Genomic DNA, 27,742 nt, shown 5'->3' on the forward strand with positions numbered 1-27,742 from the left:
GGGCTGCATGTGGATTTTCTTCACAACTTTGCAACCACCAGGTTGGCCTTTAATTAAGAAATTGAGGCAAATATTCTGCCTAGATAGTAATCTACTCGATGCAGCCTTGCCACTGAGATCTGCAGCCTCTGCCTCCAGCGAGCACTCCGGAGGGAAGGGGAAAAGGCACATGGAAAGCTCGTTCAGGGAGACATTATCTTCCTGAAAGAATGGATTAAACCCTAGTTCTTCAGGTATGGAAAACACCCTGGGTGGTAACAACGTTTACTCTGATTGAACTATACAATAAAGACTACATGAATAAAGTGCTGTGTAACTTGTGCCTAATTCAGAAAAAAAATGAAAAAAACACCACTTGTAAACTTCTTCAGTGTTCTTCTGTAACATCACGCTTCAGCAGTGTATCCACTTGAAACAAAGTCGGTCTGCTCAGTACACAAAGACACGTGTTATCCCAAGCAAAAGACAACTTCTAGTGCGTCTGATTTTTCACACACAAGGAAGTTTCCCTAACTGCGAAAATAAGCAGCCTCCCTAGTTCAGTCCTAACTGCCCAGGTCCTTCATAGGACTTTCCTACAGAAATCTTACTGGAGTTCAGGTGAAAATAAAACTTCTTGCATGGAAAGTGCACCTCTCACTGAGGAGGAATGCAAGGGGACCACAAGAAAGGGGACAGCAGAACGGCTCAGGCATTTTTCAGTTCAATTTCCTACTGTCGCGAGGAGAACAGACCAACCTCTTGTTCTCCCTGCCAATCCTGCAGGTTTTGGATATCACCAGCACAAGCAGCATCGCCACCCGCCAGTTATTTCCACATTGGAAGCAAGCTTTCAAACTCTCTCTGGTCCAAACCAGCCGTTTTTGGAGTGGGAAGCACGCAGCATCTCTGACAAAACTGTAAGATACAGCTCAGTGCGGCAGACAGTCCCCTCTCGGGAAAAAGGGACAAAACTTCCCATGTAACTTCTGGAATGGTTACTTAGGGGTGTTCTTCTTTTGAGGTTTTGCTTTCAACACCAATAAACCCAATTACTGTTAGTCATATAGCATGCGGGGCACTAGTAGAAACAAAATATGTTCTAAGCCTTTTTTGTGTTAATGGTCTGGATTTCACGTCCTGCAATCAAAACCGAAATTATAAAATTGCACGTTAAGCAATATAAGCAGGACAAATATTTTCATTACTTGTATTTGAAACATTATGAAGTTACCCTAGGTGTTTTCACTCCAGGTAAATCCAACATATCGAAAATTACTTGTTTTTTCTTAATTCTTCTACCCAGGCACAGATGCTTGTAGTATCACCTACCATCCACGTACCTACTAGCAAGCGACTGATCTACAGGTCAAGCACACTGACGATTCCTTAAGGAGCATTAGGAAGAAACGGGCGGCTTCATTTCTGAACAGGCGGTCCTTTCTAAGCCTTTTGCACACCATATTTTCAAAAGCTTTGAAATATTGCTTCTCTGATTTTCCTTCCTCGGGCTTTTCTCACTGGCATGCAACATACCTAGTTATTGCTTCTTTCTTTACTAAACTGAAACTTTTTGCAAAATATTATATTATTTTAACTGTCAAATGATCCAATAAAATCAAGTGTGTCCCATAGCCCTTCCACTTCAAGGCAAACCATTATGCTACCTACTGCTGTAAAATAAAAAGGAAGCAAAAAACTCGTTGTAACAAGATTTTATAATGTGTTGGTTCTCATATGACTCATAATTAAAAGACGATGAAAAAGTAAGGTTTTTTATAATCCACCTATGTGCGCTATTTAAGTAATGAAAGTTTAGACGGCCAAGATTTCCTGAAACGACTGTGAAGTACCAAATCAGTGAAGCCAGCAATGATAAGGTACACAGCTACTTTCTCCCTAGAACACTGCTACCAAATAATTATCCAAATTTAATATCAGTGCTATCTGAAGTCTCTCAAGCACCAAGTCTTTTGTTCAGGAGAGTTCTGAGCACTCCAGAGCAAAGTGCAAGTGAGAATACACGACGCAACGTGATCCCTCCCTGGCTGTGTAGCCACGCCGGGTCAAACATAGCACCCAAGGGGAAACGCACTCCAGAGCGAGACTGCAGCTCACACAAACTGGCCGCCTAGATTTCTAGTCTCATCACTGCCTTAAGAGGAAATCTCATCTCATCTCCTGTTTAGAACATGTTAGGCAACACTGAATACTGGACAGGAACTAATAGTTTTTGTTGATTTCTATAATTATCGATCAACCGCATTTTAGCGCGTCAGACTTTCCGGTGTATCAAGCTATGACAGCATTCTAAAAGCTTTGATCACCAAATACTTTCAGTGCAAAGTTGTCAGTTTTCTAAGTAGGGAAGTTTCTAAGGTGGGAAGAGCGGTCTGGGAAAAGTCCAAGACTTGGGAGACCTACACTCCGTTCTGCTGTGTATTTCCTGTTTGAGAAACCACAAAATAAGGAAAGTACTTCCCCACACTGCGCAGGTTTTTTTTAGATTGAACACTTTAAAATTATGGAGAACTCAGAACAGCATCTAGGTAAGCGCCTAAAATAGATACACTGGTAAAATAAAGATCTATGGGAGTAAATGAAGTGCCTAAAGGAAGTTCTGGTGCCATTTAAGACACTCTGGGGCGGGTCCCCAGTCCCCTGGATGGTGATGGCAGAAGTGACACTGAACCTCAGACAGCCACGTGCCCTGCTGGAACAGCAGCTGGGCGGCACACAGCATGCTCTGGACTTCCTCAACCAGCACCAAGTCCCCACTTTGGCAACGATCACGCTGCGAAACTGGTTTAGCAAGTACGCGTTCGCTCTGTGAAGGAAGTAAAATGAAGTGACTTTTTAAAAACAAAATAAAATACTAATAGAAATTTTTAAGTATGTAAATATTGCCCTGCCTCTCCCTGTATCAGATTTGCAAGCACACAACGTGTCAAACACCAGACGTGGACTGATGACACCAAGTGCTTCCACACCAGCATCATTCCTCAACTGCTACAGTTAAGTACAGAGGGGTTTTTTAATCACTGCTGGCGCCGGTATGTTCTTCAGGTATGAATGGTTAATGGAACTCAACGTACATACCAGGATCCGCTATGTATTTTCTCCTTTCCTACCCCACTGTCTAAAATCTGGCACACAATATAGCTAACTGCCGCAGAAAGCTTAAATCCCGCTGTATTTTTGCAGCAGCCTCACATTAGTTCTGCTGGTCTACAGAAAATCAGGAAAGAGAAAACAGGATTTTAATCACTTTTTGTCTGCCTCACTTCTGGAAAAAAAAAAAAAAGCACGGCAGTCTGGTCTCCTTCATTCTCTTTCCTTCTGGTGAAGATTCAGCTGACAAAAAGCTGAAAGACTCCTGCACACGTGTGCAACCTGCATCAGAAATGAACCTTGTACTGGCTTCGCCACTGCCATGTCACTTTACCTCTGCAGATCTCTCTTTTGAGAACAGGCAGCTTTGACAGTGACAGGAATTTTTGGAGAGGCTTTTTTAGGATGTAAGAAGTTTTTGCAGCTACCTTACCAGCACTTCTTCCAGTTTCAAATTCTAGACAACAGGTGGCAAAGACAATCTGATGGTCCACTTCACCCAGGTGTAGTAAAAAGCAGTTTGAAGGTGTTTATATGTTAGATCCTCAATAATGGTATCAACGAGCTCTTAAACGTATCTGCAGAATTCTGATTCTCCTACAATTACAGCATGGGAAAAAATTTAATAAATATTTAATAACTAACACAAGGGCATTCCCACTCCTGATGGTGCCGTATCAAGCCTCTCCCAAAACATCGCATCTGTCCTTCAGCTTTGAGTGAAAGCTGCTTCTGAAGCACGCAGTAGTGATTGTTTCCATTTTCAGCAGGGAAAAGCTAAGCAGGTTGACAAAATTACCTTACTGTCTCATTTCCTGCTAGGGACCAGCTCTTTTTTCTCCTGCTTCCTTCTCGGTTTCAACTAATTAGCATGACACCACCACAATGAAATGGTGTTTGTGGAAGAGAACTAACACTTCATCACAGGCTCGGGACGCTACCATGTCATTTTCACACAGGAATCGTGTAACGTTAGAAGACAAAGCGAAGGTGAGTTGGACCTGACAAATGACTTGGATGCAGGGCAAGTCGTTTTATCAATATTTCAAAGCCTAAGAAAGAAAAGTATTTTCTACGTGCGTGCATACACAAATACAGAAAGGTTCAGAGGAGTAAGAACAGGAATAGGAGAACATGTTCACAGAAAGCTTTAATTTGAGGACATACTGAAAAGTGTGTGTGTGATCAGGTGAGGGTCCTCTGCTTCCAAATGAGAAAGGAAACAAGTTTATTTTATGAGTAACAGTTAAATGTTCAAGCGGGCAATTAAAGTGCTTTACCGAGGCCATTTTGGGATACCAAACACTTTGAAGATTATATATTTCCTTATATTTCATGTTCAATGTTCCTCTAAGTAAAATATGTGGTTCCCTTTAGTTACTCAGTTATGAATTGTACTTTAAAGGCAAGGGGACATTTTTGATAATGCACATCTTAAACTTTTCATTAAACTACCAAATTTAAATTCTACCTTTTTGTGCACTCTGACATTTTTGTCTGGCATTTTCATTAATTTTGCGACATACATAAATGTAGCTGAAATGTTAACTGATCAATACTTTGTCTCTCTCATGTAGCACTAGAGCAAAGCTCCCCAAGGACCACGCAGCGGTACAGAAATTAAATGTGTAAAATATCAAATGTTAATGTTAAACACAGCAGCACTTACTGTATAACGACTGAAAAGGCTAAAAGAATTCCAAATGGACAGATGGTAGCACAAATTATCTACAATCACATTTAAAGATTAAAGTTTGTCCTGTAAAATAATTCATTGACTCACGTTGAAGTGTGTCCTTTTACTGATAGCTCAGTTGTCCAATTATTTTTGTGCTCATTACAGTGAGAAATGACAGTACTGGAAAAAAAGAGTGTACACTTTTTTCCCCCTGTGTTGCACCCACTGACATCTGCAAGAACACAAATGCCTGGTGAAGAAGCTGATGGAAATTAGGCCCAATTTAGTAGACATTTCAGTGCCCACAGTAGATTAAAGAAAAACCATCCACTTTTGCATATTCTAATAAAGTTCTTCTGTCTGAAACATACTGTATTAATTATTGAATTAAAAAACCAAAAATTAACTTCTAAATAATCCAAATGTCTCTTTTAAATACAGAAAATCATGTGAATTTACAGCAAAGTCTCTCTCTATGTATTCTATTGTTTTTCATTGCATTTAGGTGCTTAACAAGCACAAACACAAACACGTAACGTCTTTTTGATCTGCCTCTAGACGTAACAGGGATGTATGCGGTGTAATAAAGCTGTTCTGGAACTGAAACATTAATTTAACATTGTTGCTATACACTTCCTTTATTTAACAGGAAATAAATATGAAAAAGGAGAAGAGAATATCAAAGCTTCTGATGGTTCAAATCCAAAGTCATATTCTAGCCAGATCAACCAATATTTCATGAGCTATTTACAAATACCTTTGAGTATCTGAAAAGTAACAGCTAAATAACACATCACAGTTATACTACCATAAAAATATAAAAAATTATGTCTAGGTAGCAATTATTGTTCAGCTGTGAATTACTGAGCCACAGAAAAAAAAAATTGAGTCAAAACCTTGAGTCATTCAGTAAAAATCCTCAGTGAAGGCGCTGAGCTTATGAAGTTCAACTGAAACAGGTAAAATACTGTTTAGTTGAGGAAACGCATAATCTACAACATCGAAAACTTGACTTCTAGATTTCTGTACTTCTAGGTACAGCGTGGGCAACACCAGTCATTGAGCTGGTGCCTTCTGACAGATTTTAGAAACAACCACCCTAAACCTTTAATAAAGCATTTCCTTTCCTAAAATGTCCCAGATACTGTGAAGGTTTGAGACAGCTAAGTTCTGGAGTATAAATAACCAGCAAGCCCCTTCAATGAACACTTTTAGTCTCCATGACTAACACCGTGACTCTCCAAGGAGAGTGACTTTAAAAAGAGTCGCAGTAAATATGTCAGTGTGCGAAGAGCTTAAAGCAGGTAACGGTAGCTTATTATAGAGCCACCATATTAACCAAGGCTTTCCAAGAGCAGTCCTCCTTTCCAGATCTCTCTCATTAATTAAAACAACATTTCAGAAAACTGAGATAATCTTCCAGAATTTCTTGACCTGTGGTCTTCCATAACAGTAGCCCCACCAGAAAGTAAAGACATGCCGTGAGGTAGAGACAAGAGTACCTGTACTTGTAACGCCAAGAACTTGGGGCAATGGGAGATTTGAAAAATTAACCCTCACATATGTAACTGACGTGAAGTGGTGGTAAATCCGTATCGGGAGGTTATCCGTCAAGGCACATCTTCAAATCCAACAGGAAGGAAGAAATGTTTAGCTTAAAAGTTTACTTCTCGTACATTATTTATTAGTCTGCCTACAGAGCTGGAAACCTCCAGAATGGCCTATTTCTCATCTTTCTGGCACTGACATTTCACTGTGACATTCTCTAACCTCTGGGTGACAACTTCAAAAGGAGATACGATTTGTATAATAGTGAAGAGGTGAAAACGATACGTATAAGTAGAGCTTTTTTATAGACTATTAAATTCAAGCATAACCTTAGTGCAAGCATAATTCAGCATCACACATGCAAGTGGACCACTCCCAAGGTTTTTCAAGGGCCTATGACAGCTATGAAACTCCAGAAACCACCCAAATCCAAAGCTTTTGACCATGACAGAAGTTCAGTTAGATTTGACTTGACTACCAAAAATTTATCAATTTTTTTTGACCAATAGAGGGATGATTTCATCCTTGAAGAGAGCAACATCAGGCCAAAATGCACTGGCTGCACTTTGGATGCAGAGGAGGACCACATCCGTGAAGTCACACACTAATGTAGACATAATATATCCAGAACTACCACAGTCACCACATAGCAAAACAAATACTAAAAGGAAACTGAGAAAAGCAGACTTTTGAGAGAGATATATATATAAAATATTAATATATACATAAATATAAAATCAGGAACACATTTCTACTGCAATACACTGTAACTACAATTAATGACGTATGCTGACCGTAGATGTCCCTGCTCAAGTTCTGTGTTTTATGTATTTATCACTTCTGAGGACACTGAATTTCTTCTATGATCAGAAACAATTTAACAGCAACACAACTTCTTCCATGGCCATGGCAGCACATCATGAGAAAGCAATAATTTCGTTTTCCCCAAAGACTAGGATGTCTTTCCATTTCCCTTTCTTCCACCCGTAACAGGTGGGCGGTCCTTACCCATATTGAAATCAGACAGCTGAGTATCTACTACCTCGAGTAGTAACAGCAACACGAAGACATGAGTTTTCTGTAAAAACCTGAATTTTCCTATGAAATTTTGATCATTTTAAGCTGAAATGACAGATCGATCATCTTTCTAAAGTAAGCAGTAATAAGTGTATTTAGATTTTTGCACACAATGCAGTTACTACAGAGATCAGTAAAAGTATAAAAACCCTGAGTGTTTGAACAGAGCATCTATCTCCTGTACTCCTGAAGAACATTTCAACCAAGGACTGACAGCTTGTTGCCATCCTTTGACAGGCCACAAGCAGGTTTAACACGTCACGTAGCACTAATGGAGCCTTGCTAGAAGAAACCTCCTCCAAAACAGCGTGATTTAGTGACACACCAAAGTATCCCACTTTACTGCTCCAGTGCAGCCAGCTCCAGAGCCTGTTTTCTCCAAATTTGAGGCCTTCAGGCGCCCAGGTTAGGAGCACTTTCACCACATTCCTTCTACAATTATTAAAAGGAAGACCAGATCCATTCTCTGTTCATATTCATGGTGGAGAGGCTCATAACTTCAGTAATTCAGCCAGCTTAATAAATTTAGGTACTCCAGAAAGTGTGCCCATGCACACATTTTTACTGCTGGTGGGATTTCCTAAGGCAAAAATCACACGGGGCTCTGGTCTTATTTGTAGCTCACATGATTTTGAAAATAAAAGATATTAATCTGGGAAACAGAATGCAATCAACAATTATGCTTGGAATTTTCAAAGTTTAATAGGAAAAAAAATGTTGGTATTAATGAAGCTAATGTTTATGGAGACACAACAGATTCATTTAAATCACTAAAAATGAATTCACCAAAAACTGAACTATGACCAGAGCTTGATGTCTAAAAGGTACTAGTTTGTTTGCAGTAACAATTTCAAAGTTGGTTTTGTTTACTTGGGGTTATTTATTTATTTATTTATTAACCAAGAACACCAAATCTCAGTAAGGAAGCAACTATTTGGGTCCAGACTTCTGTACTTCTAAAAACATTACATGCAGAACATATATTGGTATGTGCAGGACAAAACAGCACTATTTTTGTATTCATGACATGTAAAAGAATTCAGTAAATATTCAAAACAAGTTTTAGAGTAAATATGCAATATACTAGGGGGCCAAACAAAATGTAACAGAAGTAATGTGTGAGAAGCCAAAGATCTATCGTCCATAGTTCACTGACTGTATTTTGAGTTGTATGACTTGCTTAGGTTATTTGTACAATTATAAACTAAAAAACCTCAATTTTACATCTTGTTTGTGTGACATTTTAAACTTTGTTACTTTCTTTAAAATAAGTGAATAAACATAATTGGTGGTATCTTCATAATGCAAAGTTTTAAACAAACAAAAAAAAGAAACACCCACATCAACACTGTATTATCTCTCAGTCTAGGACACAAGTACACAAGGGTGATTAACAATAATAGAAGATCGTACCAAAAAAGCAGCGAGACTTCTTGGGGGAGAATCCCAGTCAAAGCAACTGCTGATGTAGTAGGCGGCATTTATGAGCACCATGACACAACGCTTCATCCGGATGAAGTTTCTTAACAGTAGCTGTTAAAAAGATGAAAGAGTGAAAATGTTTCCAAACCCCAAAAGCTTCAGAGGAGGCTCATGCTTACAATATTGTCATTCTTAATTTAGGTGAAGACTGAGAAAATAACATGTTAAGCTCTCTGGCTCAAAAATTGAGGGAGATTGTTTAAAATTTGAGAGACTTGGAAGAGAGAGAGAATTTGTTAGTTATGTCAGCTCTTATTTGTTGAATTTAGTTCTAAATGGTACATAAATTGTTGTTCAATTTTAAAAAGCCACTTGAAAAATGTCATGAGTTATTTTGTTATTAAGATTTCAGAGTATTATTAAGTAGGCAAGACTTCTTCCATTCTCAAGTACTTAAAAATTTTTGACCCTTCTTGATGATGCAGGACATTAACCTGAAACCACGCAAAATTATGCCTCGAATCTAATTAAAATCACCTGCACCCATTTACATCCAATCTTCCCTTCATTTGTAACAAATCTGCCTGCTGTGATGCATTTTGACCACTTGGTTTTAAGTATTTATCAAAGTAACTTTAACCGCATACATTCAATCTGTATTGACATGAGAAGTAACAGTGCTCATTTTTGATTCAGAATACCCTTAAACCCTCAGAAATAGCAAAAAAAAAGGTGAAGAAACCAGTGAATTATTTAATTTGTGTATTGAGTAGCACAGAAAACACTAGGTAGGTAAGACATGTCCACTGTCCGAAAATGTGGATTTTTTAAAACGCACCCAGATCAGTCATACATAAAGATTCATTTTTTTTCCTTGCCCGAGGTGGTATTGTGGTGGGGTGTCCCATGCAAGCTAATCTTAAAAAAAACCAACCCAAAGAGGGTATTTAAAGTTTACGTCTCCTGCCACCTGCAAAAATCACAGTGACATTTTCTGTCACGAAAGAGAGACATAGGAGGCATAGGAGACATGGGGAGAAGAATGAATCTTGAATAAAAGGCCCTGCTGCTTCCTTGCTAGAATAGTAGTACAAAACGCAGCTTTAGTAACTGCATTATTAACCACAGTCAAAAAAGAAATATTTTGCCTCCTGAAATATTTTTTAATTAAATACATCGCACAACCAATACAAAAATACATCCAGCAGATAATTTAAATTATGATCAAGTCTGTAAGCTTTCAGCAAAACAAAAGCCAGTTTGAGACCTTTGCCTTTTCACTGCAAACAACAAAAATCTTTTTTTCCACAGTCCAACCAAAAGCCCAGTTCTCTCCATATAAAATAGACCATTTGTGGGACATGAAAAACTGAATCAAGAGTAGTTCAAGTGGAGAAAAAGATAAGAAATGTGTTTAAATATTTTTTACCAAAACATTAAAACTGTGTGTAGCAAAAAACATGGAGAGAAAAAAGAAAAAAGAAAAAGGAAAAAAGAAAAAAGAAAAAATTTCCTACCCACAAGACTCTCCAAAGTAATAAAGAATTCTAGTCTGCTTTCACCTTTGATTCAAATCTTACTCAACCAGATTATTTAAAGTTTGGCTAAAAGCGCGCTGAAAGACCCTCTACCCTACAACAAATGGAGATCTTTTGGGTCAAGGTTAACAGCAAAAATTTATGCAAGACTTAGTTTACATGCACCTGTGCTATAATCTGATATGTGTGGAACCTGATGGTTTTAACTGTGTTCTTATTCACGTATTTCATGGAAATTAAGCTGCAATTCATAGAGGAGACACAATAAACCCACGTATTTTGTTTCTGCCTTTTCCAACCTATCATATTCTTTTGTAAACAGGTAATGAAAATGTTATTCTTTACCCGCAGTAGTTTGATACCAGATATTTGGACGTGCACACTTGATATTAAGGCTTTCGGAAAGGATTAGTGTTTCCTTACTCTTTACCTGTTTAGACAGTCTGTTTTCCTCTTCAATGTACTTCTGTTCTTTGGGCATTAAGGTTCGTACGCTGGCTTTCACCTGCGCATTAAAACGCGTGTCAGTATTTCAAAGCTTACTCCCTCCTTACTAATAACACATGCTTCCATCTGCAAAAATGACGAAGTTTCGAAGTCACGGCTGCCCGGCCCGCGAGACACAGACGCACACGGAGGCGTGAGTGGCTGCTCCCTGCATCAGCGGCAATCGCAGCGGCAGCAGCAACAAAAAGAGTGGGTGTGCCGGGCAGTGGCAGAAGAGTATTCTGCCGCATGCATCAAGGTTCGGAGAAAATGGGGAATGACAGAAATTCTCTACAAATCGGGAACAAAAGCTTTCATGAAACTGAACTCTTTAGCAGTACAAAAAAGCCAAAGTTAAGACTTACAGCATTAAAAATCACATCTATTTCAAGATAGATGACCCCCTTTGTTGGCCCTGTCAGCTGCTTGTTTTTCAAGACGTAGGCTTTCTGTTCACCATTTTGAATCTGCAGGAAAAGGACATGACAGCCGTCTGTCTCGCGGTCTCCGCTGAATACCCCCCCCCGCCGACCCCTGACCCCCAGCTGCTGGAACTGACAGAGAACCCAAAACAACTGTGGCAAGTCTGACAAGTACCTGTTCATTACCAGGACCGAGTCTGTCAGGAAAAATTAACTATCATGGGACTCAACACGGCCGTGAATCGAGTATGTTAAAATTTTAGTGTTCTTATTACAGGCCTTGGTTGAGAAATGACAGACACAGAGCTCCAAATCTTTTTTTTTCTTCTTCTTTTTTTTATTTTTTTTCCTTTCCTTCTTCCTTTCCCCCCTTCAGCAGGAAAAACACTGAGCGGTATGTCAGGTGAATGAAACTTACAGACAGCAACGGTATTGCGACTTTGCCTAGAAAGTCAGCGCTCCGATCGCGGTCCTCGTCATAGACTGTCACTTCGAGCACCGAGTGGATGTCTTTAATATTGCTACAAAGGGAGAAGCACACACAGAAGAGAGAAGTCACCTACACCAGCGGGTACCAAGGACAAATGCGTGGAAGGTTAGCAAAAAGCAGATACCCGTCTCTTCTTCCGAGCTGTGGCAGAGAACAGAACTGAAGTAAATGAGGCACCCCTCCCTATAACCGAGTCGCTTTCTCAGGGCTGCAGCGACTGCTCGCTCTCTCTGCAAGGCTTTCCCAGAGGAAGCTTTCCAAGGGATGCTGCTTTAAACCTCCCACCTGGCACTCGAGCTGCAAGGAGAGCCAGCACCGGGGGATTTACAGCCGCTGCTGCCCCTCAAACACTGCTGTCCTCGCAGCAATGCTTACTGCAAACACGGTGAAATCTGGGGGTCTGCAAGCAGAAACAATCACGAGCCACACAAGCACATCCCTGCACCGAGAACAAGCTCTGTAATCCTGAAATCCTCGCTTAATTACAAATATACAACAGTCATTGCAACAAATCAGGAAGCAGCGACACAAACCGGTGCGTTTTTCAGCTACTGCTGCTTTTTGCCTGCGAGCTGTTAAACACCCCACCACCACGCACAACAAATGTCACCGTCCATTGTAAACTCTCAAGTGAAAAATTTACATTCCTCAATTCAGTGAAAAAGCCAGAACAGAATTTTAACTTCAGTAAAATGTACCACTCCAGATGAAACTGGATCACTAGCCCAAAATTAATTAACAAATCTGAGGATAAATAAAACAGTCCATGCAAACACACACAGAAGAGAGGTGAAAACTCTCCTTGAAGGCCTTTTGAGTTTTTCTATTTGATTCCTGATTAGTCTTTTGTCCTCTACAAAACCAGGCAGTTTCCTATGCAGGAAACACTGCTGAGCAGTAGAGGTTGATTAGCTATTGGCTCTATTAGTAGATAATTAAAAATAAATTAATGAAGAACTTAGCACGGTTTTGCAGGTACATAAATAAGAACTACGTTAATAAGCGAATGAGAAGCACAACTGTTGAGAGATTTTTTCTTTTGTTCTGAGATAATTCCTGAGAGCTCAGTGCAGGGCAAGAAAAGCTACGGATGCCAAACATAGGAATGACAAATTTAGAGGTGAGAAAAAAAAAGAAAATTAACATCAGATTGTGTTTTGAGATCAAGAGCAAAACACAGTGGTTTTATTTCTTATAAAGTAAGTAAATGTACACAGAGCTAAAGCTTCTGCTGGTTTTGCAGTGGACCGTTAGGTGATTTCAGCAGCAGAGAAACCTGCAGCTGATCAGTTTTCTACTCCTTGGTGTCACCCTGCAGTCAGACAGAGAGAAGCAGGGAGAACAGGAAGGCAGCTGAGCAAGACAAGTAACAGGGACATTTGTTTGTGGAACACTTTTTTCGGTTTTGTCAGAATCTTTTACTGTCTTCAGAATAACAGAAGGATAAAAAACCCCAACCACATAAATAAACTCCCAATAAACTAAACGTTTGAGACTGTGTTTTACCCAACAGCAGCACTGTACTGGCATGACACCAGACGGTATGGTGAGATGGGCAGTTGGTAAATGGAAAGAACGAGCTGGAAGTTTCTGATCATAATTCAGAGAAGTATGAATGCATTGAAAATTGCTTCCTTCATATAGTTATCTAAGTTTTACTACAGATAACAATCACATTTTAATGAAGGTCATAATCACAATATCCGTTTTTCCACCCAAAACCTCAGGGCCAAATCCAGTGTGATGGATTTGCCCTCAAAACTCTCACTGAAGCCAGCAGGAGTGTGGAGTGCCTAGCGTTATTCGTACCTGGTTTCCAAGAAACAGACCTTGCTTTTTCACCTTTGCAACGGTCTCTCTTCTCTAATTTTTTCCATATTTTTAATCCTCTAAAAAGAATTCTGCTGTTTGATTTAGAAGTATCAGTGTGCCGTCACTATCTTTCTTCAGAATCAGCAATAGGTGTCTTTGATTCAAGCGTACATTCCCTTCAAAACAGCCCCCCCATCCCCAAACCACTGCCCCCCCAACAGTCACAAAATCAAAACACCTACAATGTGAAGATCTTGTTCCATTCTGGATTGAGGTTCTTGTAGACGGTATGTGTCAGCAGTCTGTCATTGTTCAATTCAACTACACAGAACGGGTCACTTTTACCTGTAAGAGAAAATTTGGAACAAAATTTATGAACTACGAAAACCCACCGTGAGCAAGGTTTAAATAAAAAATAGTTTTGTGTTTTTTTCGTCTTTTCCTAAGCTGTATTGTAATTCTCTTAGGAATTAATTCAAGGAAGTCCTATGGTCTGCATTATATTCAAGATGATCGTAACAGGTTGCTCATCTCCGTAATCTATTAACATTCTTCACTAAGAGAACATCTTTTTTTGTCTTAAAAAAGAAAAGAAAAAAAACACACCATACAGACTTTTCTGATGAAAAACCAGCATGTTCCTAAAAGGTGCCAGCACCCTTCTGAGACAGCTAAGAGAACTTTAATGGTGCCAATCCCACATTGACTGTAATGATAACATAATTAGAGCATTTTGATACGTGGGAAATGTATCATTCCATATTATTTGTAATGATATAGCACCTATGACACTCATCCAAAGATTACTATGCCCTACATGTTTCACGCTGTACAAATCGTCTCCACAAAATCAAAAAGCCTTAAAGACAGTCTCAGATAAAAGCCTAACGCCAGAGAAAATGGGCAAGTACAATTAAACAATGAGACGATATCAGCTGGAATGACAGGCTGTAGTCTCAGCACAGCAGAAGCTCAAACGTGGCTGAGGGTTTTTGTATACATTAAAGCACAATGAAGTAGCTCCGCATATATTTACAAGAAGGTCCCTCAGCATGAAAGCCACCACAGGAGAAAGTATGAAGATGCTGCTTTGAAAATGTAGTATGTAGATAATGGAAGCGGTATCCTAGACAGGGTATGGAAGTTGAGTTGGGTTTTTTTTATCTAAAGAGAAAGAACGGGGAAAGGAAACATGCATGTGTGCCTCTGAACGTGAAACAAGCAGCTTACAGCCAACGACTGCAGGTGACCAGCGCTGAGATACCAAGCAAAAGAGCAAGAAAAATCATCCCAGCTGGAAGTTTAGGGGGAAGACATGAAACTTACACCAAGCTTCTTCTCAGATATCCACAAGATCAAGGTTTGTATTTGGAAAGGAGAAGAAGGGAAGCAGACACCTGAATCTCGTGCGTAACAACAGCTCAGCTGTGTGAAAAAGAAGCTCTCTGAAGAGGGGGGAAGCAAAAGAAGGGAAGATTGCTATCTCCAGGGTTTTGGGGCAACCCTGAAATTTCCTGGAAGTGTAAGAAGGTGTTGCGAGGAAGATCTGAGGAACTGCAATGATGGAAGCAGCAGTAACAAAAACATAAGGGGCATGGTGAGAAGACAGTTGCAATAAAGGGAAGAAATCACAGTGTGGAGTAAATTATTTAACTCTTATTTCAAATTATAACAGTAATGCCAACCACTATAGGTGCTGGCCAAGATAGAGATGCTATCCCTCCCACCTGTTTTGAATTTCTGCAGTAACTGAAGAAAACAAACTTCGGCTTTGGCACAGAATACGAGTGTATGCATTACTTTCATGTAAGGCTAAAAATATATCAGCAGAAAGCTATAGAATAAATTGCTGCTCCCAGAATCCAAAGCAACTTTGTCTGACGGAAATTAACAACTGAGTTGCAAACTACGGAGTGGCTCATTCTTGTCTCCAGACTTTCTTCGGACAGCAAAGTGTTTGAAAGTTGTGGAGTGTTGGCACTGGCCTTCCACAATCAAATCTAGCACACTGAGCAATTGCATTTCACAGTGTCTTCAATAATTCCATAATGCTTTGTCATGCTTTATAAGAAGCCATAAACTGAGTAGCTCAATGGGGCTACATTAATGATATTAGGGAGGCATGTAATTTGTTTCATACCTTATACAAATGACAATGAAATCAATATTTAGACAAAGCTGTCCAGAGGTCACATCTCCCAAACTGCTGTATTGATTCAGACTACAACAGAGGTTAATGTGCATATTATTAACTTTAATGATAAAGAATAATTGTTTTAAACACATTGTGAGTTACAGTCAGGGTTGATGTTTACCTTCTCTAGAAAAAACATACCGCTGAATCTTTCCCATTAAACTTGAAAAACAGATTAATTCATTAATCAGCAGAGATGGACATACCACACGTCTCAATGTTTTCCTATTTCACAAGCCTAAAAGGTGCGAGGAAACTTAAAACATATTTATTTATTTATTTAGGTTCTTTAGGTTTCAGTATTTGAAAAGAAACACCCAGAAGATCATTAAAACAACAAAGCAGAACAGACACAGCAGGTGAGCTGGATGATACTACTTTATCTCCTTTTTTAAAGTACCACCAATCATCTTTGCATATGATTGTACAATGTGATTCGTGCTCATTAATCAGATACAGACACAGGAAAATGCACTGCGGTGTCCAAAGGCACCCTTCTGTAAACAAAGAGAAAGTATTTACTACATTCATTTATTTTCTACATCTGTTGACATGCACTTTTCCAATGACTCTCCTCATAGATTTATATGGCTATCAATCTACTTAAGCTAAATAATATGTAACATCAATCACAGAGATCCTCGATCAAACCAAAGACAAATGGTTTTCAGAAAGAAAAAAAATGCTCCTCTCATGTTCAGCATCTCATGTTGCCTCCCTGCTACAACTTGACAACAGTTCGAGACCAAATTTAATAAAAGAAAATATTGTGACACGGTACAAGGGAAGGCCCGTATATCACGGCTGAAAAGCAGCAGCTTCCCAGCTATGAACATCTCTACTAATGAAAAACATTTTTATCATATGAAGAGGCTACGAGGTTCCTATATGCAGGGTCTTTCACCACTGCCTATGGGCACTTCTTCCATATGCTAAACCACTCATAACCAGGCTGGGTATCTGGAAGGCAATGCTCTTCGCTGATGTGCTAAAAATATGGTATTTGCAAGCATCATTTGGATACCAACCCAAATAAGTGAACATCATCCAGAAAGACAAAGCCATACCAATGTGCAAGTACTTGACGAAACTCATATCCATCTGTCATCTTCCAGGTTCCCTTTATTAGAAAGAATAACTGCAATCTTAACTCTCACTGACAGCCATGGCAACCTGCTACGTTGCAGGAGTGTTCAACACAATGGGATCATTCCCAAGGAAAGCCTTTAGAGAGCACTAAAATATTGAAAAACATTGTCCTTACGTGTCCTTGGTCTCTAGGAGGACTAAGCAAATTCGGGAACTTATGACCTATGTTCATCACTGTATTATTCAAAACCAGTACCTTAAACACAACACATACTCTAACCAAGGCAGCCTCATAGAACTTCTGTCTAGTTAATGCAACTAGCAATGTTGGATGAGAGACAGATAAATGGTTTTCCTCATTTTTATACAAAAGAACCACACAGGTTCAGAAAAGCATGTGCTGTCCATCCAGCAGTTCTAAAAGTGCACTTCAAAACCTTAGATTAGACTTGTGCCGCCTAAACTCAATTACATCATTCTAAATTATGCTGTCATCACAAGTATGCCTTTCACTACAGACTAAATCACGACCCTCATATATCCCCACATATCACCCGTCACATGTCAAGAAATTCTACACAAAACACTGTGTCTACCAAGGATCTTCCAGCTAGCTCCCTGCTCTGTGCCTTTTGCAGGCCTCCAGCTACTCCTCCAGTCACTTTAGAGGTACTTCATTCTATTGATCAGGAGGACATCCACAGACTTCTTCTGAATGCAGTCCTACATGTGTGCTCAGCGCTGCGCAAGGGTCTGACGACCACCAACTGCTGAAGGCACTCACGCTGAAAGCACACTCAAAGCACCACCGAAACCAGCTCTTACGATTTCGAGTAATCCCATGACCTCAGTTGGATTAATCACTACTACACCTAGCACTGTTTGAAGGAATTCACGATCTAAGTAGTTCGTAAAAAACAGCGAAGTACACCTTCCAAACGACTGAAATCAGACCTGCAGTAAACCTCAGTGAGAAGTAGAACAAATCTCATTAACCCAGTCTGTTGCTGTAATGTCTCATGTTTTTTGGACTCTACTTCTATGGTCCTAAGGGCTCCTGAAATAACAGAAATAATGTTCTCATTTACATAATACCCATAATAACCTGGAAGGGAAAGCAGCTTCTTTTTCTATGGATCTCCCCCACCTTTTTTCCGCTTTACCCATTACAGACCTGGACTATCTGAGAGCCTCCCCTAGAAGGAAATCTACTTTGTAATGTAAGCTACCACAGAAAATAATGAAAGAACTACTTTACTTCTGAAGCTTGCCACTTTATTCATCATGCCACACGTTGCATCTAGTTTGACAGACATCATTGTTTGTGCTATGCTGTATTGCATTTAGACAGTCGGCACGACCGGAGCACAAACTGAGATCACTTTACTTAGATCTAAGTAAAGTATTATACTTCAGTCAGCATTGTGTCCCCACATTGCACACTATACACTCCTTAATTAAAATGTTAGTCTCTGACTCGTCACCTGACTTCTCAGAAGTACCACACGCCCCTGGATGAACTGCACACAGAATCACAGAATCACAGAATGGTAGGGGTTGGAAGGGACCTCTGTGGGTCATCTAGTCCAACCCTCCTGCCAAAGGAGGGTCACCCAGAGCAGGCTGCACAGGACCTTGTCCAGGCGGGTCTTGAATATCTCCAGAGAAGGAGACTCCACAGCCTCCCTGGGCAGCCTGTTCCAGGGCTCCGTCACCCTCAGAGGGAAGAAGTTCTTCCTCATGTTCAGATGGAGCTTCCTGTGCCTCAGTTTGTGCCCATTGCCCCTTGTCCTGTCACTGGGCACCACTGAAAAGAGCTTGGCCCCATCCTCCTGACACCCACTCTGCAGATATTTATAAGCATTTCTAAGGTCCCCTCGCAGCCTTCTCTTCTTCAGGCTGAACAAGCCCACCTCCCTCAGCCTCTCCTCGGAGGGCAGATGTTCCAGTCCCCTCACCATCCTCGTAGCCCTCCGCTGGACTCTCTCCAGTAGCTCCTCATCTTTCTTGAACTGGGGAGCCCAGAACTGGACACAGTACTCCAGATGAGGCCTCACCAGGGCAGTGTAGAGGGGAAGGAGAACCTCCCTCGACCTGCTGGCCACACTCGTCTTGATGCACCCCAGGATCCCATTGGCCTTCTTGGCAGCCAGGGCACACTGCTGGCTCATGGTTAACCTGTCGTCCACCAGGACACCCAGGTCCCACTCCGCAGAGCTGGTCTCCAGCAGGTCCACCCCAAGCCTGTACTGATGCATGGGGTTGTTCCTCCCCAGGTGCAGGACCCTGCATTTGCCTTTGTTGAACCTCATCAGGTTCCTCTCTGCCCAGCTTTCCAGCCTATCCAGGTCTCGCTGAATGGCAGCACAGCCTTCTGGTGTATCTACCACACCTCCCAGTTTGGTGTCATCAGCAAACTTGCTGAGGGTACACTCTAACTCTTCATCCAGGTCGTTGATGAAGAAGTTAAACAAGACTGGGCCCAGTACTGACCCCTGAGGGACACCACTAGTTACCGGCCTCCAACTAGACTCAGTGCCGCTGATGACAACCCTCTGAGTTCTGCCATTCAGCCGGTTCTCAATCCACACCCGTCAGCTGAAACCAGCTCAACTCCACAACAGTGGTTAAGCTGCAAGAGAGGATAACCAGGAACTAGAGGGGTCTTATTTGTTATTTGCTTCAAAACTCAAAGTTCCCCCCAGCCCACAAAGCCCTTCACAAAAGAAATAAAGTCAGTTCAGAGCTCAGATTCGTTATCTGGATCTCAGAAGGCTGGCCAGTGGAACAACCTTTTTGTCCTGCAAGTACATAAAATACACTTTCTCATCATAGGGGAGAGACCTGAATAGTGACAACTTTTAATTGCTTCTCAAAATACCTAGAAAATCAACCTCCACACAATTTTAGCTTCTGAATTTTCTTCTTAAGTAGCTACAGCATCACACCACCTCATAGTTTTGGAAAAGTCTGGGAATGGCCCTTTCCATCCATTCAAAGGTTCCACAGTTATAGATCAGCTGGCTTGCTATGCTGGAACTCATCTGCAAGCACCAAAGATGTTAGGTGGCATGTGAACCCTTGTGAGATGATGTTCCAGGGGGGTTGGACCAGTCTCAGACACAAGCCACTGCAGTCCGTCTTCCAGGCTGGAAGTGAGCTGGACTCTGTTCAGAATGTCAGGTCTAGCAGGCAGCTAAAACAACAAAACGTTGGGCTTCATCTCAAACTTAACTCCACAAGTACTGCCTTTTCACAGGAGATTGAATGACACATGACCAGTTCAGACGCAAGTATCTTTTGTTTGCACAAATACGACCTTTACCTGAGTATTAGAGCTGTCAAGCTGCAATAGAATATAATTCATATTTCTGGGCCAGTTAAATGGTTCCTGAGGGGTAGGCTGTCCAATAAAAATTTTTGATCCTTGGTAGATTGTTTTCCCAGCAAAAATTCATTTTGGAGCACTGCAATTCCTCCAAACGGGAACTTAATTCAACGTAATCCCACTTTTGCACTCACTTTCTAGCTCCACTTGTACACGAATAGGAATTTTTCTTGACAAGAAGCTACCAAAGCCTAAATTACACTTCTTGCTTGCCATGTTTTGTACAAGTTAAACTGTGATGTCCTTTTATTATAAAACTCTATTAAACACATGCATTTTTCTCCAGAACACTGCATGTCATCTGCATATTATTTGGTTAATATTGTAAAGAAGGAGACTTCACTAAACAAACCTATGGAACCACCTATATTTTATGCAGTAAGATGACTCTTTTAGACAGGAAAAAGCCACTTGCGTACAGTCATAAACGTGCTTTTCTGTTTTCAGTATCTGAAAATCCAGGTTGTAGGAAAGAAAATGAAAAATCGGAAAGACCATCAGTCATTGCAGGACAACTCTTTCTTTCTTAAGCAGAGTTTCCATGGACTCTTACAATGAACTACCATTAACGCAATAGCTTTTCAGAGTAGCCGCAAGCCAAGAAGCGGACGGCAGAGCTGCCCGTCCCCTGAAACCTTCCTGCACTTCATAAGGATTAACTGTCAAGGGACAGCAGATAGCACGGGGCGAGCTCCCCGTGAGCCCTGTGGACATACTTCTACCATAGCTACAGAAAGCATACATTGCTTCAGTATACATCCAGAGACACGATTAATTTCCTAGTTTTGTGTGTTCAACAAAATGAACCATGCGGCAGGCTAAAAACAGATTGGCATTTAACTGCCACTGATCAGTCTGTAAAGTTACACAAACTGTCAGAAAGTCAACTCCAGCACTGGCTAGACCACGAACTGACTTTAAGCAGATCACTAACTTTATTCTGAACTATTACATGACTTCTTGCACTGTTAAAATTACTTTATAGAAACAGAGCTAGGATCACAAAGACTACAAAAAATGTTTTGGATAGTTGAAAAACATAATAGGAGATTTCTATTCCACTTCTACTTTTAAAAGCCAAGTTCACAAACCACAACTTTGCAAAGTTCAACCAAGTTCAACACGATTATGAAAGGTGAAATATTGTTTGAATATTTCATTAGCTATTGTGGTTCTCCCCCACGGCTGGCCTGTCCATTATGGATCTAAGTCCCCACAGCCAAAAAAGGCCTTTATTTTTTGGGAAGACAAGAGAGCCAGTTCATGACTCTGGGGGGCAGTGCCACTCATGCAGGCACTAATGTCACTAATGCTGTTCCAAGCTCCCTGCCAGCCAGCTGCTTGCAGCAGAGCAGTCGGCCTGACCTTTGGCCAGGAGGAGGAATGGCTCAATAGCATGAGAAGCTGCCTTATCTAATGGATTATGTGCAGGGCTCAAGCCAAATGCCAGCTTTGACAAGGACTTGCTCAGTTGGCCTTAGCTGAGTCATTTAACCTTTTTTAGTTTTCCATCTTTAAAATGGAAATGATAATTCCTCTTTAACAGTGCTGCTGCAAACATGTTGCAATGGATGGGTATCCCCAACCTGTGAGATACCTTACCAGGAGATTTGGTGCAGTCCCACAATCGTGTTCAATGCGTTTCCACAGAATATTTACAGAAAAAAAAAAGTTCATAACCACAAATCATCCTTTTACTATATATTTAATTCTAAATGCTATGGTTAACCAAACGTATTTTAAATTCTAATTTTTCCACTGGTTTCCTAAAACTGCTACCTCCTTTAAAAAAATTAGTTTTGCAATTGGACTGATGATGTCTTCAGGTAACTTACACAGATAGGACCAGGTGAGATTTTATCTACTGTAGAATACTGCCCATCTAGTAGATTCCTGTACTCTGTGAAGATAATTCAAGTGTATATTGAAATCTGGTTGCACTAATTGACAGAGCAAATTACTTCTGGAACCATATTTCCAAAGGGCCTCTGAATTTATTCCTTCAATTTTACATGCATGGGCTTCCATACCTTTGTGAATTTAACGTTTGTGTACATCACTCTGACATTTCCTATCATTTGAAGAACAATTTCAAAGACTATTTTTGCACATGTGGTATTAGGACATTTTAGTAGAACTGATTTTAGAAAACTCATTTGCATACTGCGCATTTAGCCACATTGGTATCTTCAGCCTACTTTTAAGTGCTTTAATAAAAATTTTAAAGTGGAATTTTCTTAGGAGAGAGGCTGAATTCCAGTTATAAAACTAAAAAAGAAAAAAATAAAAAGAAATCTGCCCCATTTTCTGTGCTTAGTTTCTGTTGTTCAGAGGGGGAGAAGCCTGAAAAGCTTTTGACTCTAAACCTAAATATCACTGAGCTCTTTAGTAAAATCTGTCTGGTATACCAGGTTCTGAAATCACGGCACCCAAAAAACCTGCAGACAATTGATTAATAATGAGGTCAGAAATACAAATAAATTTACTTCTAATGAAGACTGGAGACACAGTAATCAAAGTGTTAAAAATTCATTTCATGCACATCTCATTTGCCTCTTAGCTGATATTTATCACATAATTCTGTGAGAAAGTAGAGGCCTAAGATGCTCCAGATAAATGTCTCAATTAATTGTACAGAGGTAGCCCTCTTTGAGCTGAACCAGAGCTGTGAGCTCTTTATTAAAAGCACTATTCTGTAGCCTGTAACCTTGTTCCTTGACTCCTCTCTAGTTTCCAATTTAAACAAGTCCCCATGCGGCCCGCTCTAAAGGGCTTTGTCTCCCTGTCATTGTTAAGAGAGCCGAGGCATCCTGGAAGTGTGAAATCAGACCTCATGAGCTGAACGGTTCCCCAGGGAACGCCGGACTGCGCAGAAGGTCAAAGTCATGGGCTGGACCATCTGAAAGCGTCTGATCGCCGGTCTGTGACACAGCGAGCCGGGGGGGGGGGGGTGGAGGGCAGGGGAGAGGGGAGCCAGGGGGCTGGAATTGAACACGTCTTAATTAAAGCCCAAAGACAGCAAAACAAACTGTTTTCTAGGCAGGTGTCAGATGGGGCTTGGATCCCGCTCTGCTAATGAATCTGAGTTGCTAACTATTATTCCTTAAAATAATAGAACTTTTGCTGAAGTTGACCAAACCACCTCTTTTCCCACCCTGCTTGCTTCTCGCCAGTGTTAAGGCAGAGGTTTTGAATTTTATTTTGTGGTGGAATGCATCTGCCCCAGCAGAGCAGATGCAGGCGCTGCCTGCGAAGCCAGCAGCCTTCCACCACGACGCACCTACACCTCACTTTGCTGCACAGCGAGTACGCTCACCCAACTACTTCCACCGCGAACTGCCCATTGCTTTCCAAAACTCTCAGGGGTCGGGTGAACAGAATAGCTAGTAATTTCGGAGGCCAACTGACATAAGTCCACCACACTTTATGTTCTACTTCGCCTTCAGAATACTTCTTCACGTGAGAGGAGGTCACTGTAGGCACACGTGCTGCCATGCCAGTGCTCCACAAGCAGCCAAAGCCTCAAGAAGGTCTGCTGGTCTTCCAGAGGAACTTTGTTAGATTATAGTTTCAAAAAAAATATTAAAAAAAAAAGTATTAAAAAACATAAAAAATACGTATTTTCCAGGAAAGGCTATTTGCTTTGACCACAGTTCCCAACAGAACACAGTTCTGCATTGGTGGAAGCCCTAAAATTGTGTTTTGACCATGGAAAGACGCTGTTTTTCCAGGGAAAACATCCTCACAGATCTGGCAAGTCTCTCAAAGGCCCCGGTCTTGGAAAACGCCCTATTTTCAATCTCTCCCCAAAATCAAGGTGAGCTTTCAGGCACCGGTGGGGAATCTCTCAGCCCCTCAGCAGCTCTGCCCTTCCTTGACTTGCAAGCAGGCTGAGAGAGGAGAAGCCTCACTTTGTTCTTTTCTGGGGTATTTTTCAAACCGAGTTATGGCACGTTCGTGCAGCGCCCTGTTTTCAAACTGGTCGTGCCCTCTTTCTCCCTTGCCCACAACTTCACCGAAATTTCAGCCCATCCTGGCATCTTGTTCAACGCAGGTGTATGGCGGGGGTGGGGGAAGGTTCGTAAACTGAGGCCCAAACCCCTAATCTCTCTCTTTTTAAAAAAAAAACTGCACCAACCTTAGCGATACAAAGCGCACTGTCCAACACTGGGCTATTGAGACTGGAGAAAAAACTGCCCTCGCCTACCAACAGTTTATCAGGGGCTTAACTGAAGTGACCTACTGTAGCAGCATTCATCTGAACAAGGCTATGGGCTTTCTGTGGAAAGGAGAAGAATTGAGGGTTTCATTAAAAAGTAATTTGTGCTTTTTACTCATTCATTCAACGGGAGTCTCAATTGCTTTTTATTCACGCAGAGTTAATACAGTATTACAAAGCTGCTCAATGAATGTATGGTAACAAAAGAAAAATTTCACATTTTGAAAGGAAAAAAAAAAATCCTTGCAACTGTAGTGAGATTGATGACTACTTAGAAGATTACAGAAATCTTTTTCCATCTGTGCTTATGCTTAATGATGGAATATTAGGGATTTTTAAAATCCATTCAGCCCAAACTAATAAATTTTGATTTATCACTTCACGTGCAAAGATTCCTGAAAGCGAAACGGGATACGTTCAGCAGACAGGAAACAGAGCAAGCCACACAGGTACTATACAGGTGTTTCAGCTACTTTTCAGACTCAAGGGAGGGCGAAAGATTAACTCTGAAAAAACAATCACGTAAGAAGAGCACACTAGTCCTTAGCTTTTACTCACACAAGCAATCCTCAGTCGTGTAAGTTATACCACCGACGACAGCGCTCTCCACACTGGCTAATAAGTATTGCTCAGTTGAACAAAGGTGGAGGGTCAAATCTCTACACAGTTTTTACAAACGTGATTTATTGACAATCACCAAAAAACTACTTTGATTTATTTCTAAATATTACTATGCGAAGTTTAATCTGAAATAAATGATCTTCATATACCCACAAGTTGCTAAAAATCGGCAAATTTGTGCTCTTTTCAAAATGCCAGGGTTTTTTTGATCCAAAATATACAATGATTTTTGTAATGTCTGGAACACACAGCCATCTTACAAAACATATCGTAAGTGTTTTTTCTTGCTAAAGAACAAAATATGCAGGACATGGGAAGGCACTGAGTGTTCTTCCCAGTCTTCCTGACCGTTGTTCAAAATGCAATGTCTGAAAATTTTTGGTAGCTCTGTGCATCTTTAATTGAATCAAATGTATTTCCAAAAAATTTGTTCAACCAGCACAAATGACATGTTGATCTGGAAAAGTCGAAGACTGAACGAGGTCAGGGACTGAATTATCCCATTTGCCCCCGAATAACTTAATCTCTCTCTCTGTTCAGACCACATTGGATTATAAGGTCAAAGCAGAGTGAGGAATCTTTAGAAGAATTTCTCCAGTCTCCCTGAAAATAGAATCTGTTATTTTGCTTGCCACAAACTGGATGATCAGTTTCAGCAATAAAATGTTTGCTCTGTTACCTTTTCTGAGGAAAAAAGGAAACACTTGTGCTCATGCTAATTTTAAAAAAACTATTAAAAAATTAGTATCTTGCTATATATCTACATCTGCTCCTGTAACAGAACATTTATGTCCAGATTGCAGTTAAATCAGTTAGATTAGTATAGTTTCCTTTTTTTTTTTTTTAAAAAAAAAAAGCAGAGATGGCTATTTTCCGACACAGAAGCAGCTCATTTTGCGCTGTTCAACTTGTGCAGTGTGAAGGTGATTGTACTTACAGGAGATAACTTGGACTTCTCTGGAGAAATATGGTCAGTATGGCTGGAATACTTTTTCTTTATTTTGAAAAGCAAAAGGTTAAATTACCCATGCAGCCTATATCACAAAAAAATCGAAAACAAAAAAAGATTTTCTCCTTCACCTTTTTAAAGAGATAAGCAGTAGTTAGAGGAAACTGGACCTCTTTGAAATGTCTGAAACCAACGCATCCTTGCTAAATATCTGGCAAATACCAAGCAGTTGTTTTGGTGGTATCTAAGTCTAGCACCTTTCATTTGCCTTATCCTCTGGAATTCAGCTTTAATTTGGATCATTTTGTATATTTTTATCGACTAGAAATTCTTTTCTATCTATTTTTTCCAGGACCTCTGATGGAGAAAAATGTGTATTTCAGTCTTCTGAGAAATAATCTGCGCAGGGGTCTGCTAGCATTAGAGTGACTTGCTGCCTTGCTTACAAAGGTTTTGTTTGTTTGTCTGCAGATTTTTCCCTGAACGAGCAGAAGATGAGACTGAGCAAACAGACAATAATCATTAGATAAACTTCTGTTTTAACTGTGTTTTTTGCACCTGTAAAAAGGTCCAGTCTCACTACGGTATTTACTGTCACAGAAACTAAATGAATCCTTGCCTGTGACATCAGCTGCCATCAATGCTTCTGCCCTGATGACCTTCACCTGAAGAAATCCCACATCCTTCATGTTATGGAACATCGTCATTAGACTCTAAAAAATAATAAAAAGAAAAACAATTCTGTATTGCAAAAAAGACAAACCGAAAGCAATATTAATAGTCTCCTCTCTAGACCAGACAGAAGTTAGCGTAATTCCGTCTAATGTACCCATAATTTTAAATACTAATTTCTGAAGAATGTACAGTTGTCAGTGTTTTTTTCAGTATTTTGCAATTTTAACTCACCAATGAAAAATGCAAAGGCAAGATTAGAATATGAAAGATTAAACATAACACTAATTCTACAGAATTAATCCCCTAATAGTACAACTGTCCAACAAAATTTTAAATGACAACAGTGTATTAGCAAAATGACTACAAACAATAAAACACTTCCTCTCCCTGAATACTTTTGTGAGATCTATGTTCACATTTTCCCCTTGATAGCTTCAATAATATTTTGATCAGTGACTTAGTGCCAGTATTGTTTCTGTTGCAGCTGACCATTATATTTAAGCTTGCATATAGCATATATGCATATATGAGCTTGCACATAGCTTGCAAATAACATGAGCAAAAACAATCAAAAGAGGATTATAACAGCTTAATGATGTCATAATAATCACGTGCAAAAAAAGATCAAAAAGATGAATAAAAAGATGATTCCAATTCCATGTCAGAAATCACTTATTATAAATCATTATGTTTTTAACATAAATTTATGCAATATCTACATATATTAAAAAGAAGAAGAATAAAATTAAAGAGTAGACCAACACTCACATTTATTCACTCAAGGTAGTTTTAGAAAGCTGCTTGGAAAGTGTGTTCTGTTCCTGCTCTTTTTTTCAAGTAACTAAAAGTAACAAATTGGGAGTCCTGCACCAGTTATGTGTGACACGCTAAAATTCTCAAGCTCTGACTTGGAATATGATTTAAAAGTTGCAGAATTTGACATGACAGAACATGGAGTGCAACTTTGAATCTGCAATCAATAATAGCAAACCTGGCATTATCATTCAGTTTTTAGAGAACCTAGGGGACGAACTCCAGCAGAGG

General features: G+C 40.2%; 1 protein-coding gene across 3 annotated transcripts in view; it reads right to left on the reverse strand.

Annotated features, from left to right (window-relative positions):
- The window catches only part of MCTP1 (multiple C2 and transmembrane domain containing 1), a 311,022-nt gene that overhangs the window by 91,044 nt on the left and 192,236 nt on the right, over nt 1-27,742 (reverse strand). For all 3 annotated transcript variants that reach the window (XM_075411266.1, XM_075411268.1, XM_075411267.1), the window contains exons 10-15: nt 26,643-26,736; nt 13,806-13,908; nt 11,680-11,782; nt 11,205-11,306; nt 10,784-10,858; nt 8,807-8,926 (exon numbers count right to left, since the gene is read on the reverse strand). In XM_075411266.1, coding sequence (XP_075267381.1) covers nt 8,807-8,926; nt 10,784-10,858; nt 11,205-11,306; nt 11,680-11,782; nt 13,806-13,908; nt 26,643-26,736 — 597 coding nt within the window. The remainder of the gene's footprint in view (nt 1-8,806; nt 8,927-10,783; nt 10,859-11,204; nt 11,307-11,679; nt 11,783-13,805; nt 13,909-26,642; nt 26,737-27,742) is intronic.

Source organism: Opisthocomus hoazin, chromosome Z (genome assembly GCF_030867145.1).
Source record: "Opisthocomus hoazin isolate bOpiHoa1 chromosome Z, bOpiHoa1.hap1, whole genome shotgun sequence".
In the NCBI taxonomy this organism is placed as follows: domain Eukaryota; kingdom Metazoa; phylum Chordata; class Aves; order Opisthocomiformes; family Opisthocomidae; genus Opisthocomus; species Opisthocomus hoazin.